General features: G+C 37.6%; 1 protein-coding gene across 1 annotated transcript in view; it reads right to left on the reverse strand.

Annotated features, from left to right (window-relative positions):
* ADGRG7 (adhesion G protein-coupled receptor G7) overlaps positions 1-18261 on the reverse strand; it is a 170235-nt gene that overhangs the window by 23804 nt on the left and 128170 nt on the right. The window contains exons 10-15 of the mRNA XM_042781644.1: positions 17094-17257; positions 16647-16802; positions 12852-12964; positions 10488-10828; positions 9692-9788; positions 4675-4830 (exon numbers count right to left, since the gene is read on the reverse strand). Of these exons, the coding sequence (XP_042637578.1) occupies positions 4675-4830; positions 9692-9788; positions 10488-10828; positions 12852-12964; positions 16647-16802; positions 17094-17257 (1027 nt within the window). The remainder of the gene's footprint in view (positions 1-4674; positions 4831-9691; positions 9789-10487; positions 10829-12851; positions 12965-16646; positions 16803-17093; positions 17258-18261) is intronic.

The raw sequence follows: 18261 nt of genomic DNA on the forward strand, positions 1-18261 counted from the left end.
TTTATGCACCAACCACCAAAGCCAAAGATGAGGAAATTGAAGATTATTACCAACTTCTGCAGTCTGAAATTGACCAAACATGCAATAAAGATGTGTTAATTATCACTGGTGATTGGAATGTAAAACTTGGAAACAAAGAAGAATCACTGATAGTTAGAAAATATGGCCACAGTGATAGAAATAATGCTGGAGATTACATGATAGAATTTTTCAAGACCAATGACTTATTCATAGCAAATACCTTTTTCAGCAACACAAATGATGGCTATATTCGTGGACTTTGCCAAATGGAGTACACAGGAATTGAATAGACTACATCTGTGGAAATAGATAATGGAGAAGCTTAATATCTTCAGCCAAACAAGGCCAAGAGCTGACTGTGGAATAGACCATCAACTGCCCATATGCAAATGCAAGTGGAAGCTGAAGACCATTAAAACAAGTCCACAAGAACCAAAATATGAACTTGATTATGTCCCTCCAGAATTTAAAGACCATCTAAAGAATAGATTTGATGCATTGAACATCAATGACGAAAAACCAGACAAATTGTGGGATGACATCAAGAACATCATCCATGAAGAAAGCAAAAGGTCATTAAAAAGACAGGAAAAAAAGAAAAGACCACAATGGATGTCAGTAAAGACTCTGAAACTTGAGAGTAGCTAAAGCAAACAGAAGAAATGACAAGGTAAAAGAGATGAACAGAAGATTTCAAAGAGCAGCTTGAGAAGACAAAGTCAATTATTATAATGAAATGTTCAAAGACCGGGAGTTAGAAAACCAAAAAGAAAGAACATGCTCAGCATTTCTTGAGCTGAAAAAACTGAAGAAAAAATTCAAGCATCGAGTTGCAACATTGAAAGATTCTATGGGCAAAATATTGAATGATGCAGGAAACATCAGAAGAAGATGGGGAGTCACTGTACCAAAAAGAATTGATTGATGTTCATCCATTTCAGGAGGTGGCATATGATCAAGAACCAATGGTAATGAAGGAAGAACTCAAAGCTGCACTGAAGAAATTGACAAAGAACAAAAGCCAAACCAAACTCACTGCAATCAAGTCAATTCCAACTTATAATGACCCCCTTTGGATTTCTGAGGTGGTAAATCTTTATGGAAGTACATTGCCCAGTTTTCCTTCCATAGAGTGGCTGGTGGGTTTGAACTGTCAACCTTCTGGTTAGCAGTCATATGCCTTAGGCACTGTGCCACCAGAACTCTTTTATAGCTCCAGGCATTGACAGAATACCCATTGAGATGTTTCAACAAACGGATGCTGTGCTGGAGGCACTGACTCATCTATGCCAAGAAATTTGGAAGACAGCTACCTGGCCAGCTGATTGGAAGAGATCCATATTTGTACCCATTCCAAAGAAAGGTAATCCCACAGAATTTGGAAATTATTGAACAATATCATTAATATTGCATGCAAGTAATATCTTACTGAAGATAATTCAAAAACGGTTTCAGCAGTATATTGACAGAGACCTTCTGGAAATGCAAGCTGGATTCAGAAGAGCACATGAAACAAGGGATATCATTGCTGATGTCAGATGGACTTGGCTGAAAGCAAAGAATACCAGAAAAATGTTTACTTGTGTTTTATTGACTGTGCAAAAGCATTTAGTTATGTTATCATAACAAATTGTGGATAACAGTGAGAAGAATGGGAATTCCAGGATACTTGATTGTACTAATGAGGACCTGTACATAGACCAGGAGGCTGTCGTTCAAACAGAACAAGGGGACACTGCATGGTTTAAAATCATGAAGGGAGTGTGTCAGGGTTATATCCTTTCACCATACTTATTCAATCTATATGCTGAGCAAATAATCCGGGAAGCTGGGCTATATGAAGAAGAAACAGGATTGGAGGCACCAGGATTGGAGGAAGAATCATTAACAACCTGCATTATGCAGATAACACAACTTTACTTGGTGAAAGTGAGGATGGCGTGAAACACTGATGAAGACTGAAGACTATAGTCAACAGTACGGATTACACCTCAATATCAAGAAAACAAAAATCCTCACAACTGGACCAATAAGCAGCATCACAATAAATGGAGAAAAGATCAAAGTTGTCTAAGACTTCATATTACATGGTTCTACAATCAACATCAATGGAAGCAGCAGTCAAGATATCAGACGTTGTACAGCATTGGGCAAATTTGCTGCAAAGGACCTCTTCCAAGTGCTGAAAAGCAAAGATATATCCTTGAAGACTAAGCTGCAGTCGCCTCATATGCACATGAGAGCTGGACAATGAAAAAGGAAGACTGAAAAAGAGTGGATGCTTTTGAGCTGTGGTGTTGGCAAAGAATGTTGAAGGAACCATGGACTACTAAAAGAACTAATGAATCTGTCAGGAAGAGGTGCAGCCGGAATGCTCCTTGGAAGTGAGAATGGCCAGACTTCATCTCACCTACTTTGGTCATGTTGTCAGAAGGAACCATTCCCTGGAGAAGGATATCATGGTTGGTAAAGTGGAGGGTCAGCAAAAAAGGGGAAGGCCCTCAATGAGATGGATTGACACAGTGACTGCAACGATGGGCTCAGGTATAGTAAGGATTGTGAGGCTGGCACAAGACTGGGCAGTGTCTCGTTCTGTTGTACATAGAGTCACTATGAGTCAGAGCCAACTTTAACAACATGTGCCTTTCATTTCCTCCTATGACCTTTATTATTATTAGTGTGATTTGGGTGAAAATGTACAAAGCAAAATCATTTTCCATACAGCAGTTCATACACATTTTGTTTCATGATATTGATTGCAATTGCCATAATGTAATAGTACTCTTCCAATTTCCTAACTGTGGTTACCTTTTCCCTGTGTCCTTCTTTTCTGTGCATTCCTGCCCTCTGAGCTATCTTCCTATGCAAATACTGTCATTCTTATCCTCAATGGTTGATTGTTCTAAGAAGTGTACCTACCTGGTGTAAATGTCAGCTTATATGCCTGTCCATTATTTGGCTGGAAGCCACAGTACTGAGTTCAATTCCAGGCCTGAATGGTAACTAGGGGCCATAATGTCAGGGGTTTCAACAGTCTCTATCAGACCAGTAAGCCTGATCTTTTTATGATTTTGAGTTTTGTTTCATATTTTTCTCCCACTCTACCTAGGATCTCCTGCACTGATCCTTTTCTGAGTGGTTGATAGTGGTAGCCAGGCACCATCTAGTTCTTCTGGTCTCAAGGCCTTGTAGGATGAGGTTCACATGGTCCACTACAAGTCCCTTGGACTAATTATTTTCATGCATATTTGGTTTTCTGCATTCTTCTTTGCTCTGGATGAGGAGAGACCAATTTATGCAACTAGATGGTCACTTGCAAGCTTTTAAGACCCTAGTTGCTACTCACCAAAGTAGTGTATAGAACAATGTTTTTGTGTAATATGTTAAGCCAATTCAGCTTGGTGTCCCCCATGACCATGGTCCTGAGCCTATGGGCAGAACAACTTGCTCCTTCAGGGTCCACTGCCTTTCTTTTTTTGTTAACTCATTCTCAGCCTGTCTAAGTTTCTAGGTAATAATCTCCTACCTCCCTTCCATTCATTTAAAAAATAATTGACAAGCCATTGTTTAGGAAGCAGTGAGTGTTTGTTTATGGTGATGGGAAATTCAGCAATGAGTATGGGTGATGGTTGTACAACATGATTAATGTAATGATATCACTAATTTGTATACCTGAAAAGGGTTTAATTAGCAAATGTTGTGTTATATGTATTTTTACAATAGAAAGAAATGACAGATATGACCTTTACTAAACATCCAGAACAAGAAACTTAATAGTAAATACTAAAACCTTGAAAAAAAAAAAAAAAGTTTTTCCTGTATATCAGGATGGTAATGCAAATGCTTTTGGGGGCCAAAAAGGTCAGAGGAAAGAAAGAAGCAGTCTGGACAGGCACTATTAAACCAGTAGCATGTGTAGGGAATGTGGGCTCAGTGTTGCCAGATGTTCCAATTTTTCAAGAGTAAATCTAATTTTTTGGTAAAATCTCCCAACTTTTAGATGTTCACAACCAATCTGAAAAAAAGGTAAAGCTATCGTGTGACTCAAGCAACATACATAAAATAAATCATACAGCCATGACTTTGTAAAATGATAGTGTAATTACCAGCATCTTTTCACAATTGCAATCATTCTTTAATAATTCAAATGTGATTTCTTGACTATTTGGGGTTGGACCAGAAACATTTTTGTTTTCTTCAAGTCACTATATTTAATTTTTAGATGCTGTTGTTGTTATTTGCCATCAAGTTGGACCTGACTCATAGCAACCCCTCCTTGGGTTTCCAAGGCGGTATCACTACAGAAGTAGATTGCCCAACCTTTCTTCTGAGGAGTGGCTGGTGGGTTTGAACTGCCAGCCTTCTGGTTAGCAGTCAACTGCCTTAGGCACTACACTGCCAGAGCTCCTAATTTTTAGATGGGTTTGTATTAATGCAAAAGTGCACCAAGTAATATAGCAGAAACACACTGTAGTGCTAGACAAAGGGATGATCCACTTTCTGAGTGAAAGTGTCATGAGAAATTCTGTCCTCAAAACCACATACCCTTGCCATTGGTCCAGCGTTTGAAAACTGTTCTACATTGTACATGTATCATGGTGCTGCAATGTCTTGATGAAACTTGCCTGACAGTTTCCCATCCATTGCTCTTACCTCGTCAGATTCTGGTTGTTCTTCCACAGCACTTTGACTGTGATGACAATAAATATAACAGCATTGCTGATGAGGATGATGGTAAAAGGTATGAAGAACGACCATAACATTGGACTCTTTGCAACCTGAGTGCCTTCTGGAACTGCTAACCAGCAGCTATGGAGAAGAAAAGAAGTATCTCAGCAGATCAACGAGGTATGTATCCTAGTTCCCTAAGCCATTAACATTATTGATATTTACTCAAATGAAAGACCTGCTGAAAGTCAAAATCCATTTGCATCCTATGCATTTGAGATGATTTTCAAGAATTCAATCCACTATGAAAGTGAAGTGGGTTTGTTCTGCCCTATTTCTCTATGAGCCAATATGCAGTAAGGGAAAAGACATGGACTTTTGAGTCAAGTAAGTCTTGAATTTAAGTTGTCACTCCCTATCTCTTACTAGATTCTGACTTTAGCTATTGTTTTATTTTATGTTGAATATGCAGCACATCTATATCATTCAAAATACAGAAAGGTACAAACCGAGGAGGGACAAGATTCCTTCCTACATCTATCCCCAGCCACCCAGTTTCTATCCCCAGAGGTAATCAATGTTTCTTGTGTATTCTTCTAAACTTAGGCTATGCATATGCCAACAAATGAATATTTTTTCCTGATTTTTAAGCAAATGACAACATATGGGACATGTTCCTATACCTCACATAACAACATAACCTTGGCAATCATTCCATATCAGACTATAGTGTTCTTGTTATTTTTCAAGCTGAATATTACATTTTTTAGTATGTAGTAATTTATTTAAATAGCCTCCTGTTGATGGATATTTTAAAAAGTAATATTTTAAAACACTTTTATGTATTTATTTAAACTCATTGCAGTTGGATTTTGGTGGTGGTGGTGGTAGTGATGATGTTTTTTTCTCATCTGTAAGGTAAGAATATAGTAACCACGTGGCATTGTTGAAATAAAAGGTATTTATGAAGTATGTGTCATGTGCCAGCACTGTTCTAGAAAAGGTATTAGCAGTGAAAAAAAAAATAGACAAAAATCCCCCCTTTAGTGAATTTATACTGTAGTAGAGAGAAGTAGATACAAGTGAATATAGGAATTATGGCATATGGTAACAAATTCTATAGAGAAAAACAAAAGCAGAAAGTAGGAATTACAGTTTGTGTGAGTGTGTGTGTATGTAGGGGGCTGTCTCAATTTAAATAGGAAAAGCTTCATGGGAAAAGAGTGATATTTGAGCAAAGACCTGAAGTAGAGAAGAGGAAAAGCATTCCAGGCAGTGGGAATAGCAAGTCCTAAACCCCATAACCATGAGTACTGTCTGGGCATTTTGTGTGGCCATTGCAATGAATTATCAAACCCAAAAGAATTAAAGAGCACCACAGGTGAGACGGCTAGTGTCAGAACTAGTAAACAGTTGGAGAGAGAAGGTATGTCTGACCTACACTCCATAAGAATCAGCTTTGGGCTGATGATGTTAGTGAGTCTCTCTTCCCCTTGTGATGTAAGAGGAGGCCAGATACCCTCACCATGCCATTTTTATACTTTGCTTATAGCGGACCAACTTTATTGGGTAAAGGCAGACTTATACATTATGAGGAGTGGTAGTTAAGGTTGTGTGTCAACTTAGCTGAACCATGGTTTTGAGTGACTGAGCAGCTGGATATAATTATTCCCCATTATGAGATTGTAATCACCGCCATGGTGGAATCTGCTGTGAACCACTAAGTAGTTGCCTTTGAGGTATGGCCTGCTTCTAGTATATAAGGAGAAGTTTCCAGGAAAGTCCCTGGCTTTTTGGCACATCTGAATCCTGCATTTGGCCCAGTCTTTATCTCCAGTTCCTAGATTTGAAGTAGTGGCCTGGCGTGTTCCCTGACAATATTGGGATTGCTCCTGGACTTGAAAAAGTGACCTGCCATACTGCCTATCAATATTGGGATTGTGCTATTTTACGTGCCTACCTTGGGTTCATCAGCCTCAACATTCAGCAGCTATCTGAGTTAGGAGATGCCTCTAGCTCCAGTGGGCCTGGAACAAGAGGCAGAGCTGAAGCCCAAGGTCAAGGGTCCTTCACCCAGTCCCTAGAGCTGGCACTCCGAATTTGGACTTATATCCTCCTAAACAATAAAAGAATAAATTCCTGTTTGTTAAGCCATTTGTGGTATTTCTGTTACAGAATTATTATTGGTACTACACACATGTAGAATGTGTGCATGTGTGTGTCTGTGAGATTCTACAGTTACCTTACTCAGATGAGGAAATGTGTGAAGGAAATAGTCTTGGATACCCATATCAGGCAATGTACAGTAGGCGGGCCCCCTTCATTCTCTCTTCTGGGCTACTTGGAGTGATAAAGGCCACAAGAGATTGTCATTCTGGGTTTCTTCCCATGACACCCCCTTTTCTAGTTATTCTGAATTGAATAACTCAGATTTGGGGAAATAGACTGCTAGAAAGAGTCTATACAGTGAAACCAACTCTTGTAGATAGAGTGAGATTTCTGGAAATGAGATTAGAAAGTCACTTGTCCAAAGCTGATCTGAAATCTATAGTGCTGAGATTGGAAGAGTCACAAGTGGATCTTAGATGAAGTGCTTAACTCCTTAGTGAGTTTTGCCATGGAACAGGGGAAATGACATTTTGGGTATATACAGCACAAAACCCAAACCCACTACCATCAAGTTGATTCTGATTCATAGCGACCACCACTGGGTTTCCAAGGTTATAAATCTGTATGAAAGTAGACTGCCTCATCTTCATCCCAAAGAGCAGCTGGTGGGTTTGAACTGCTGACTTTCTGGTTAGCAACCAATTGCTTTACCCAGTGTGCCACCAGAGAACCTTATATACAACATACACTTGAAAATGTTTCCCTTCATAAATTATAATTCCCCATGGTTGCCTCAACCCATCAGGAAAGCCTGGAACAGCCTACATGGTGGTGGTACAGAGAACCAGAGGTAGAGGAATAAAAGAGAGTGTGGCCTGCTCTGCATTCACCCCTTAACTAGGCCCATGCAATACTTCAGGGGAACTGGGCCAAGGTTCAGGCACAACAAACAGAGCTGGGAGCAGTAGGGTTGAGCCCAGGCTTTTAAGTAACAACTTCTGGAAGGATAATTCAGGAAAACCAGAAGAAATCCCCCCTCTTTCTCTATATATCCTGTAGAAATATGACCCTTGATGTGTGTGTGTTTGTGTGTGGGAAGTGGAAGGAACAGGGAGTGGAAGGTGGGAAGACAGGGATTAAGAGAAGAGAGAGAGGGGGTAGAAAGTGAGGGCAAAGGGGGTGGCAGCTGGGGGAGAAAGAAGTAGAAGATAGTGGAACAGGAGCCCAAGATGAGGTTGATACTCATGTTACACATCCTTTCCTTTTCCCAACTTTTCTTTTTAAATCTTAGTACTACCCTTTGCTAGAAAAGGACATTACGTTTGGCAAAAATGAGGGAAACTTCAATGAGATAGATTGACCCAATAGCTACAGCAGTGGTCTCGAGCATTCACCAATAATCACAAAGATGGCACAGGACCATCTTTTGTTATATTTTTGTTCTATTATACATAATGTCTTCATGAGTCAGAACTGACTCATTGGCAGTTAGTGTCTTCCCCAACTAGTCTAATACAGTAACCATGAAAAGATCTGCTCTCAATTATTTATAGCTCAGTGTGAATAAATTTAAGTCGGTAGCTTACTTTCTCCTAACTCTGGTAGCATAGTGCCTAAGGCACTTGACTGCTAACAGGAAGCCTGGCGGTTCAAACCCACCAGCCACTCCTCGGAAGGAAGAGGGGGCAATCTACTTCCAGAGTGATACTGCCTTGGAAACCCAAGGAGGGGTTGCTATGAGTCGGGTCTGACTCGACAGCACAAAACAACAACAACAAAGGCTTTTTGTAAGAGTGAGTCTAACCATGTGCCTTTTTCAGGGTAGGAAAATAGTGCAATTTGAAGTGTATAAATTCTCCCTTGGGATACTTTCATATTACCCCTAATCTCTACTTGTGAAACTAAAAAGTTACAATCACATTCAAAGATATTTAGCCATAATTTAACAGATAGAAAGCAGAACCTGGGAATATCTGGTTTCTGAAATCAACCCAAGCAAGTGCCCCACTGTTCTACAGTGTGGTCAGCCTTGGGAAAGTACCCTACCAATACCATAGACTTCCCATGGCTGTGCTTCCATTTTTCCATAAGTTTTGGTTTTTATTTGGGATTTATTTGGTTTGGGACTTCAGGTAGAACTGGGTTAAGAATGGTTGGGATGTCTAAAATGAGAAGTGAGGAGGGAGTTCAAGAGCAGTTGCACTTTAGTAGTGGTTGCCATTCAAGAAGTACATGGAAAGAGTTGAGCTCAGCTTCCTTTGCTCTCTGCCCACATAAAAGGCAAACATCATACAGTCAGATGCTTTTGTTATTAACAGTTAATTATCCATACTGGAGTACAGGGAGGATTTATGTGTGATAAATCATTATGAAGTATTTGTGATAATCATATCAACATAGAATTGGTTCATGCAAATAAGTCATATAGAAAATATACTTCTCCTTATGACATGTTTCATGCTTACTTTAGCACTCTTAGTAACTTGCAGTAACAGAGTAGGTATTACTACTGTCATTATCCCTACTGAGACATAAGGTAAGATGAAAAAACAAAGGTAAGAGGTTACTAAAGATAATGCTTACTGTGTTTTATGAGTTCCAGACTTAATAAAAGAAAACAAATTTAATATTAAACATTTAGATTTATAAATTTAGAAGGTAATTTCTCACTTTACAAAAGGATTTATTGTAGGAGGTTTCTATGTTAACACATTTAAAATGTAATGTGCTCTTTTAAAAATATAAACTCTTTAAGAATTTGAAACATCTATGACTAAATATGACAATTATTAAATGAGTTACATATGTATAGTGACACTTGGCTTCAACGTCATTGAATAATTACACCCTTATGTGTCAAGAAATGGATGTTTGAAAAAATACATAAACTCACATTTCTTCTTGCCGGTAGTTTAACTCCCATTGTGAATCGCCCGCATTCTGAGAATAAATAATTCCCACTGTCATACCCACTACTATAGCCGGGACTCCTATGTGATAGAGACAAGGAATTAATAATTTACCCAAGACTGAGGATTAGTTATAAAAGACCACAAATGAATTATACATCTGGACCTTTCAGGATGCATTGTACTTTGGACAATATGCTAAACAATCTTAAAGATTTAGATCAACAGTGGACATCATTTTCCTCTATGTGTTCTTTTACATTTAGGATCAATTCTATACACCAACTCTACACTATTAATGATTTCTTTGTAAATCTTACCACAAGTCTCATCTTAAATGGTCTAGGCTCCTTTTTCATGCAAATAAATTTAAATTTATTACTAACACAGCTTCCTTTGCTGGCACCCAATATAATTTTCAAATTATTTTTCTTAAAGACATGCTCTGATCATCATTCTTAAAGTGTTTCTTTAAAAGTAGCTAAAAATTCATTATATTGTGCTCTAAATCTCAAACCAAATTAGCAAAAACAGATGTTAAGGGAAATTGACATCTTTAAGTTCTCTTACAATGACATATGTAGCATAGCTACCTGCATCGTGTTGGCCTCATTCATTGTTGTATAAGTTACTAGACAGCAGATATTTCTAGTAAGCTATGTAATTTCTATTTGCCCTACCCTGAGGCCTTGTACTATTAGACCTTCAATAGATGCTTTTTAAAATTAAATTATGTCAACAAAATTGAATTCCTGAGTAAGTAGAGAGGCAATTACTTACCCCATCCAATTAATGAGATGAAGAAAGTGAAATGTCGAGGAAGAGGTTTCATGGTCCAAATTAGAAGGAAATAGAGCTGGGCAGAACTGAGTACAGTCCAGGTAAATGTTACTAGCAGAAAATAGTGCAGTAAAGCAGCAACCACAGTGCACGTGGGATTTGGGGTGTCGATGGTGTCTCTTGTGGGAATTTTATTATTATAATCTTCATTATTATTATTGTCTTCATCACTCAAGTTCTTATTGGAGTTTTCAATTCCAAACACAAAGAGGAGGTTGAATATCAACATTGATATGCACAGACTGACCAACACCCAGGTGACTGAGGTTTTTCTGACTTTCCTATAAAGAGATAGATAAAACCAAACAACTGCAAAAAATAAACTCCTGTGAAATTGTGAGAGAATAAAGGAATACTTATTATCCTATGTAAATGTAGCCCATGGCCCAGTGGGCTAGCTGGTAAATCTACCTTAGCTATTATATCAGAAAAGCATGTTTCTTTTACATCTTAACTTCATTTCCACAAAGAAGTAAGTTAGAGGAAATAGGTTGATGCATATTTTCTAGATAGAAACTGTGTTCTGATTTAAAAAAAAAAAAAAAAACCAATAAGCCCTATTTCTCAGCATTTATATCTTGTGTATTTCCTTCCCAAGGTTGATCTGTGACTTGATTTGACTACTAGAATGCAGCAGAAGGCCTGGCAGCCAGACCCAACTAATCCATTAAACACAGTAGCACAGTGCTTAGAACTCACAATCTTTAATGGGTCATAAAAATGTTTTAATTTTGCTTAAATTCCAAAGAAAAAAAATGATTTGGTCAAAAGCATTTTAACATAAAATATTACTGTATTCATCTTTATATCAATACAGTCATAAAATATAATTTTTAACCTTTAATATTTTTTTGTTTTTTTGGTGGAACAAGCCTCCCACAAAGGCAAAAATGCCTAGGGCTCATGAAAGTCACAACACAGCCCAGGTGACAGCTTCCTCTTTGGAGCTGTGGGGAGTTCTGAGCCAGTGAGCAGCCCAGCTGTCCTGCTGAAGGAACCACACAGGAAGGGCCTGGGACTACATGGGAAGGAGAAAGACCCAGCTGTTACAGTGTCCTAGATGAACCTGTGTTCTACAAAGCACTGGCCTGGACACTTCAACAAAAGGTCAATATCATGAAAGACCAAAACAAACAGACAAAAAAATAAAAAAAAAAAGAGGAACTATCATATACTACAGAAGACTAAAGAGATAGAGCAATTAGATAAATTTTTTTCAAAAAAAAAAGAAACAGCTATCAAGGACATTACTGGGACAATTGGAGAAATTAAAATATGGATTGTATACTAACATCATCAAATTTTTGTGTTAATGGTAAGTTTCTTTAGTTAAATTTCCTCAGTAGGGATAATAGTATTATACTAGGTAGGAGAATATCCTTGCACTTAGGAGATACATGCTTGAAATTTTAGAGAGAATGATCATGATGTTTGTAACATACTTCAAATTTTCAGGAAAAAATAAATAAAGCAAAAGTGCAAAATGTTAATAATCAGTATGTCTAGGTAAAACCTAAAGGTGATTAGCGTACTCTTCTTTCAACTTTCTGTAGGTTTTTAATTTTTTAAAACAAAACTTTGGGAAAAGTAAAAAGAAAAATAGCAATACTTCTATAAATAAATAAACCCTGACTCTACACTTCTGAGAAAATAGTTGTGAAGGAATGTATTGGGGAAAGATGGTTCTGAAAGCAGTATGCATTCTTGAGACATATTGACTTTGAGGGCGAGATCAAGGAGAAATGCATAACCTATTTTTTCCACAAATATCCCTTTACTGTGTTCAACCCTGGGGATACAGTGATCAAAACAAAACACAACAAACAACAACTGAAAAAACAAAATCAGAGGAAGTCTTTGTCCTCATGAATTTTCATGCTGATGGGGAAACAGACAATAAAGATTTTAAGAGAGTACAGATTGCTAAAAATGTAGCATTGTGACAAAAAAAATAACAGTGAGATACAAAAGTGGATCTTCAGTCCATTTCATCATTTGACTACTTGGCATATTTTTGAAAATTAATTTTATTTTCAAAAAGTCACTGTCTTGCAACTTTTTTTTTCTTTTAGAAATGCAAATCAGTAGGCATGGTTCTGTTCAACATGGAAGAATTGTGAGACCTTAAGCAAATTTCTTAGGCTCTGTGAAGCTGAGTTTCCTCCTCTGTAAAATGAAAATGTTGAACTAAATCTCTGATTTCCCTTCTAGTTCTAGAGACTGTATTCTGATGAGAATGGGCATAGACTAAAGTAGATTAGGATAGCGATTTCTCTAATGAGATGAGCTTGTTTCCCCTCTTACCTGGTGGAAACCTGAAATATGATTGTGAGAGCCAGGCCAGCCATGGACAGTGCACACCCAACGGTGGATAATACATCTAGTGATTTAGGGTACTTATAGTTCTTTTTGAAACTCTGAAAGAGAAGTTAAGATATTTTTAAATAATCATTCCTGAAACGTCAATGAAAGTCAGTGTCATGAAGAGTTACCAAAAAAACAAACTAGTTGCCAAGGTGACCCCGTGTGTGAGAGTAAAACTATACTCCACAAGGTTTTCAATGGCTGATTTTTCAGTAGCTCACCAGGAGTTTCTTCCAAGGTGCTTCTGGGTGGACCCAAACGTCCAGCCTTTCAATTAGCAGTGCAGTGTAACAGTGCACGGCATCAACTATTGCACTACCCAAGGACTCCCCAGGAAGAATTAACATAGGCCAAAATAAGTGGAAAGATGCCAGCTATCTCTTCTTTTATAAAGCTGTAATATATTTATAAATGATACTATCTTAACACCTTATCTATAAGGTTACAAATTATAAAGACAATTTACATGAAGTAGAGGTTTGAGATGAGGAAAAAGACAATAAACAATTAAAGGAATTTAGTGGGGAGAGATGACTATGTCATTCAATTAGGGGAAAGTATATGGAGTTTTCCTCAATGTCTGAAATCTAAATTTTTTGGATTAGCCTAAATTGGCTAGAGTTGTTTCCTTTATCCATTACTTTATTTTTTATGTGTAACTATAACCCAAGGGGAAACTTGCATATCTAAACTGATGTACTAAAACTAAAGTTGCAGTATATATTCATGGACATGGAGAGATTTTCATAATATCTTATTTTTTTAAAAAAAGAAAATAGGTCCATTTTTGTGCAAGATAGCAATATTTATCCCACTAGGCTGGCATATATGATAGCCACCCACTGCCATCAAGTCAATTCCGATTCATAGCAACCCTATAGGACAGACTAGAACTGTTCCATAGGGTTTTCAAGCCTGTAAATCTTTATGGAAGCAGACTGCCACATCTTTCTCCAGCAGAGAGTGGTAGATTCCAACTCCCTTCCTTTCAATTAGCAGCTGAGCACTTAACCACTGCACTACCAGGGGTCCTGGTATATGTGTTAGGAAAGAATATTCTAAGAGTAGACTCTTAGAAAATAATCTGGAAAAGTAGTGATCATGGTCAATGGGTGGGTAGCATATATGTGATTTTGTTTGCTTGTCTGTACTTTCTGAATTTTTAGAAATTTTTACAATTAGAAAAGCAATATATGCTTATTTGTAAACCAGTAAATTAACATAAAAACACAATAACAAGAGAATGCCCTGCCTTACTACCACCACAGCACGTTTTACCTTGCCTTTTGAAATCACATCTTTTCTCCAGAAATAACCATTGTGAACAGTTCCAGTCCTTTTAGTATGTGCTTACTAATATTATCTATGCTTCCTGTACAATATGTAGGGATTTAATAACATAAAACCAAAAAACCAAACTCACTGCCATCCAGTCAATTCCAATTTATAGTGATCCCCACTGAGGTTCTGAGGTGGTAAATGTTTACAGAAGTAAATTGCCCAGTGTCCCTTCTGTGGAGTGGCAAGTGGATTTGAACTGCCAACCTTCTGGTTAGCAGTCAAATGCCTTAAGCATTACACCCCAGAGCTCATTTTTAATAACACAGTGGGACTATATTTGAATTGTTCCTTTCATTGAAGATATCATAAACATTTTTCCTTCTCAGCATATTTTTGCCTAATAGATAAACTTTCACACAAAGAATCATATAATACATAGATTTTTGGGTTGTAGAAATTAAGTTTATTTAGTCTACTACTCTTACTTTACATATAATCCTAAACAGTCTCTTTTGGATTTCACACCCCAAAACTAATTAGGTAATGTAGATAAAAGTAACCATTTCTAGAGTCAGACTCAGAATTTAGTATAAAGTAACACCTCACATACTGACCTCAAATAAAGCGAGATTAACTATGATAAAGTAATCTGAATCATTCGACATGTATGTCAATCTGAGATTTACACAACTAATCAATGGTCTCGATGACCTCAAGATATCAAAAATAAGTTAAAATTTTATCTTAAGTATCTTCTATTTGAGAAAATAGATCTCTGTGTAATACAAGTTAGAAAAGAAATAACCAAAACCAATTAAAATAAGAGTGTTTGGATAATTTTCAAAAAACTACATTTATCTTAAAAATATTTTAAAGGCAAGGTTTTATATGTTGATAATCTATGCTCTGCCAATATGTTCTACTGATCTCCATCGACTTCCCAAAGATAGCTACATCATAGTCCTAGGAAGTGACAACATCTGTTTCTCTTTGGAAAATTCATAGCATCAATGAGCCCTTGCCATCAGGTTGACTCCAGGTCATGACAACCCTGTTGTATCAACATCTCCTTTCTTTATAAGGGGAAAACTCGCTCGCTCGCTCTCTCTCCCTTCCTACCCTGTTGCCTAGGGAAAAAAATTCCATCGGTTACATAAGTTAACATTTTTTGTTTCCACAGAATTATAGTTCTCTGGAAATGAAAAATAAAGACACCGCTCTTAAAAAAAAAAAAAAAAATCAACCCAATAACTTTCAGAGATGCAAGTACAACTCTACAGCTGCATGCCAGGGCAAAGTATCAGTTTTTGCTGCATTGTCAGTCACTGGCACAGTCTAACTTTGCACTTCAAGAGTTAAGAAACTTTGTGTACATATAAGAGCTCCACTGGTACAGTTGTTAAGGTATTTGGCTGCTAACTAAATGGTTAGCGGTTTGAACCCACCAGCTGCCCCAGGGGAGGAAGAAAAGGCAGTCTGGTCCATAAAGATTTACAGTCTTAGAAACCCTATATGGGTTGCTATGAGTCAGAGGGTTTTTTGTTTGTTTGTTTGTTTGTTTGTTTGTTTGTATACATAGAAGAACTATGGGGCAATGAATTCAAAGCTTTCCATCTTGTATCTGCTAGCATAGTCTTAATAACTTAGGCTATTCCAATGGAAAAAGCTTTGGATAACTGATGCTTACACAAAGCTAAGTATGCATTGAACTGTCCCTCAACACACAGCCAGCCTTTACACCCAACCCTGTACAGACCTTTCAGGAGGAGGCAGTGTGCGCCATCTGCCTGGATTACCTCACAGACCCAGTGTCTGTCGGCAAAGGGCACAACTTCCACCAAGTGTAATTCAGTTGTGTGGCAGGGAGGATGAGGAGGACAAGGAGGAGGAGGAAGTGGAGGCTGTAGGGGCTAGTGGGGGATGGGACCTCCATGTGAGAGGAAGACTATGAGGGAGACTTGGAGGAGGAAGTTGAGGAGGAACAGGAGGGTGTGTTCTGGACCAATGGCATGGGTGGGTCTAAATGGGACAAAATGAGCTATGTGTGAGAGGAGGAGATCAACGAGGAAGACTTGGACTACTACCTGGGGGACATGGAGGAGGATCTGAGCAGGGAGAATTAAAAGAAAAAGGAAAAAAAAAAAAGAACATGCTACTTAGTCAAATGGACTCTGTTGGCCCCTCTTTCTCACATTAGGTCCCTTCCTATCATTAGGTACAACAATGCTGGGGTCATCTGTCCTAAGACCATATTGCAAAAAATTCTATTCTACTTACCTTTTCCATTATTTCCCTTTAGTCCTCATATTAGTCCATTCTCTGTTTTTCTATGTAACACAAAAAGTTGAGTATCTTAAGTAAATTAAACCCCAAAGTTATATCCTATTAGAATATACCAGAATTGCATAGAAGGAAAATTTTTGTCTGAGTAGAAATCACTATATTAATTCTTACCATTAATACAGCAAAATTCGTAGTGTGGTTGCAGCTGCAGTACAGGAACCCATCAGGGCCCTGTTTTTTTTGACAGCCATGTGTGTCCCAATCACTGTTTGCAAGATTCCAAAAGACACAGGCATAGGAATGGAGTTGGAATTCTCTTTGATTAAACTGTGAGTTGATAAGACAATTACAAATACTGAATGTTTAAATGCTTATTTGGGTAGAAAAAAATGAAAAATGATAAGCATATAAAAAAATCAAACATTTATTTAGCATTAGCACCTTTATCATAGATCAGGGAGGGGAAAAGCAGACATATTATTCAATTTAGTTAATTTTGTTTTTAAGTAGCCTGAGAAAATATATGGGTAGGAAAGAGGCTTTCTTTTACCTAAACTACACCTTCTTTTGTAATCAAGAATGGACTAAACTTTTTATGTATGTTAATGGAAAACTCACATTTGGATTAAAGATCATTTCAACAGAAACATTCTGTTCTTCCTCAGTTCCACTTATTTTGCTTGAGATGATTTTTTGACTAAAATTTGATTTAGTTGTAAAAGTTTTTGATTGGAAAAACTTGTTGTTTTGATATACTACAAAGCCACATGTCTCAATGTTTTCTGTGGGAAAAAGAAGATATTAAAATCAATATACAAACTCTGGGATTAACAGGAAACAAAGTCTCAAGTTATTGTTGAACTTCATACCTGGTGAATAGTTAATCTACAGTAATTATTATGGTTTGCTGGCTGAGCCTTTATTTAATTGCAATATGTAATTTTAATATTGGTATTTACATAAAACCCATGGTTGAAGATTCCACTCACATTAATTTTTTTTTCTGAATTTCAATTCCTTCAACTTCTAAATGGGAACAATAATTTCTTCTTAATTCATTTCACAAACACATTGCACGATATAAAGTGAACATCTTACTCTCTATGCAGCAAGACAGAGTAAACTTGAGCTGCAGGTAGCCCAAACACATGTTGCTTTCCCCACTGGTAAGACATTGGACAAGAAACAGCAAAGGTTACTATCAGGATGGCTGTGCTTAGGGAAGTGCTTGTGAGGTCTGTCTCTTGTTCAAATGGGACTGAGCAAAGAATACTGCAGAATCATAGAACCAGGAAGGATCTCAGGTTGTGTATATCAGTGACTCTTTGAATGGAAATTTTCAGAACAAAATAGCCAGGTACCCTCCACCATTGCTTGAACTATTGATCTCTGCTACTTCATGACAATTATAGGCTTTCCCCAAAACTGGAAGTCTATTGTGCCACATTTTTTGGAGTATTGGAAGGAGTGGGAGCTATTCATCAGAGATCCCACAAGGACATGCAACAATCACAGGTTTTACAGTGGGCCTGGCCTTGGCAGAGGACAAACAGAACCAGCTAAGGAACACTCCCTAACACTTTATGTAACTGCTGATCATATTGAAAATAATGGCAGCAATAAGTACACTTTTTAGCTGATTTAATGCCCTGTACTCTTCTATCTTTCATGAATGACACAAGTAAGGTAAACTAGATCAGTGGCAGTAAGACAGGCTATTTAGTCAATATGATTTAAGATAAAGACCTGACAGCCCCCAAATATGGACCCTAATGCCAGCTATGTC

This window comes from Orycteropus afer, unplaced genomic scaffold (assembly GCF_000298275.1).
Source record: "Orycteropus afer afer isolate SDZICR_OR568_19922 unplaced genomic scaffold, OryAfe1.0 scaffold00143, whole genome shotgun sequence".
In the NCBI taxonomy this organism is placed as follows: Eukaryota; Metazoa; Chordata; class Mammalia; order Tubulidentata; family Orycteropodidae; genus Orycteropus; species Orycteropus afer.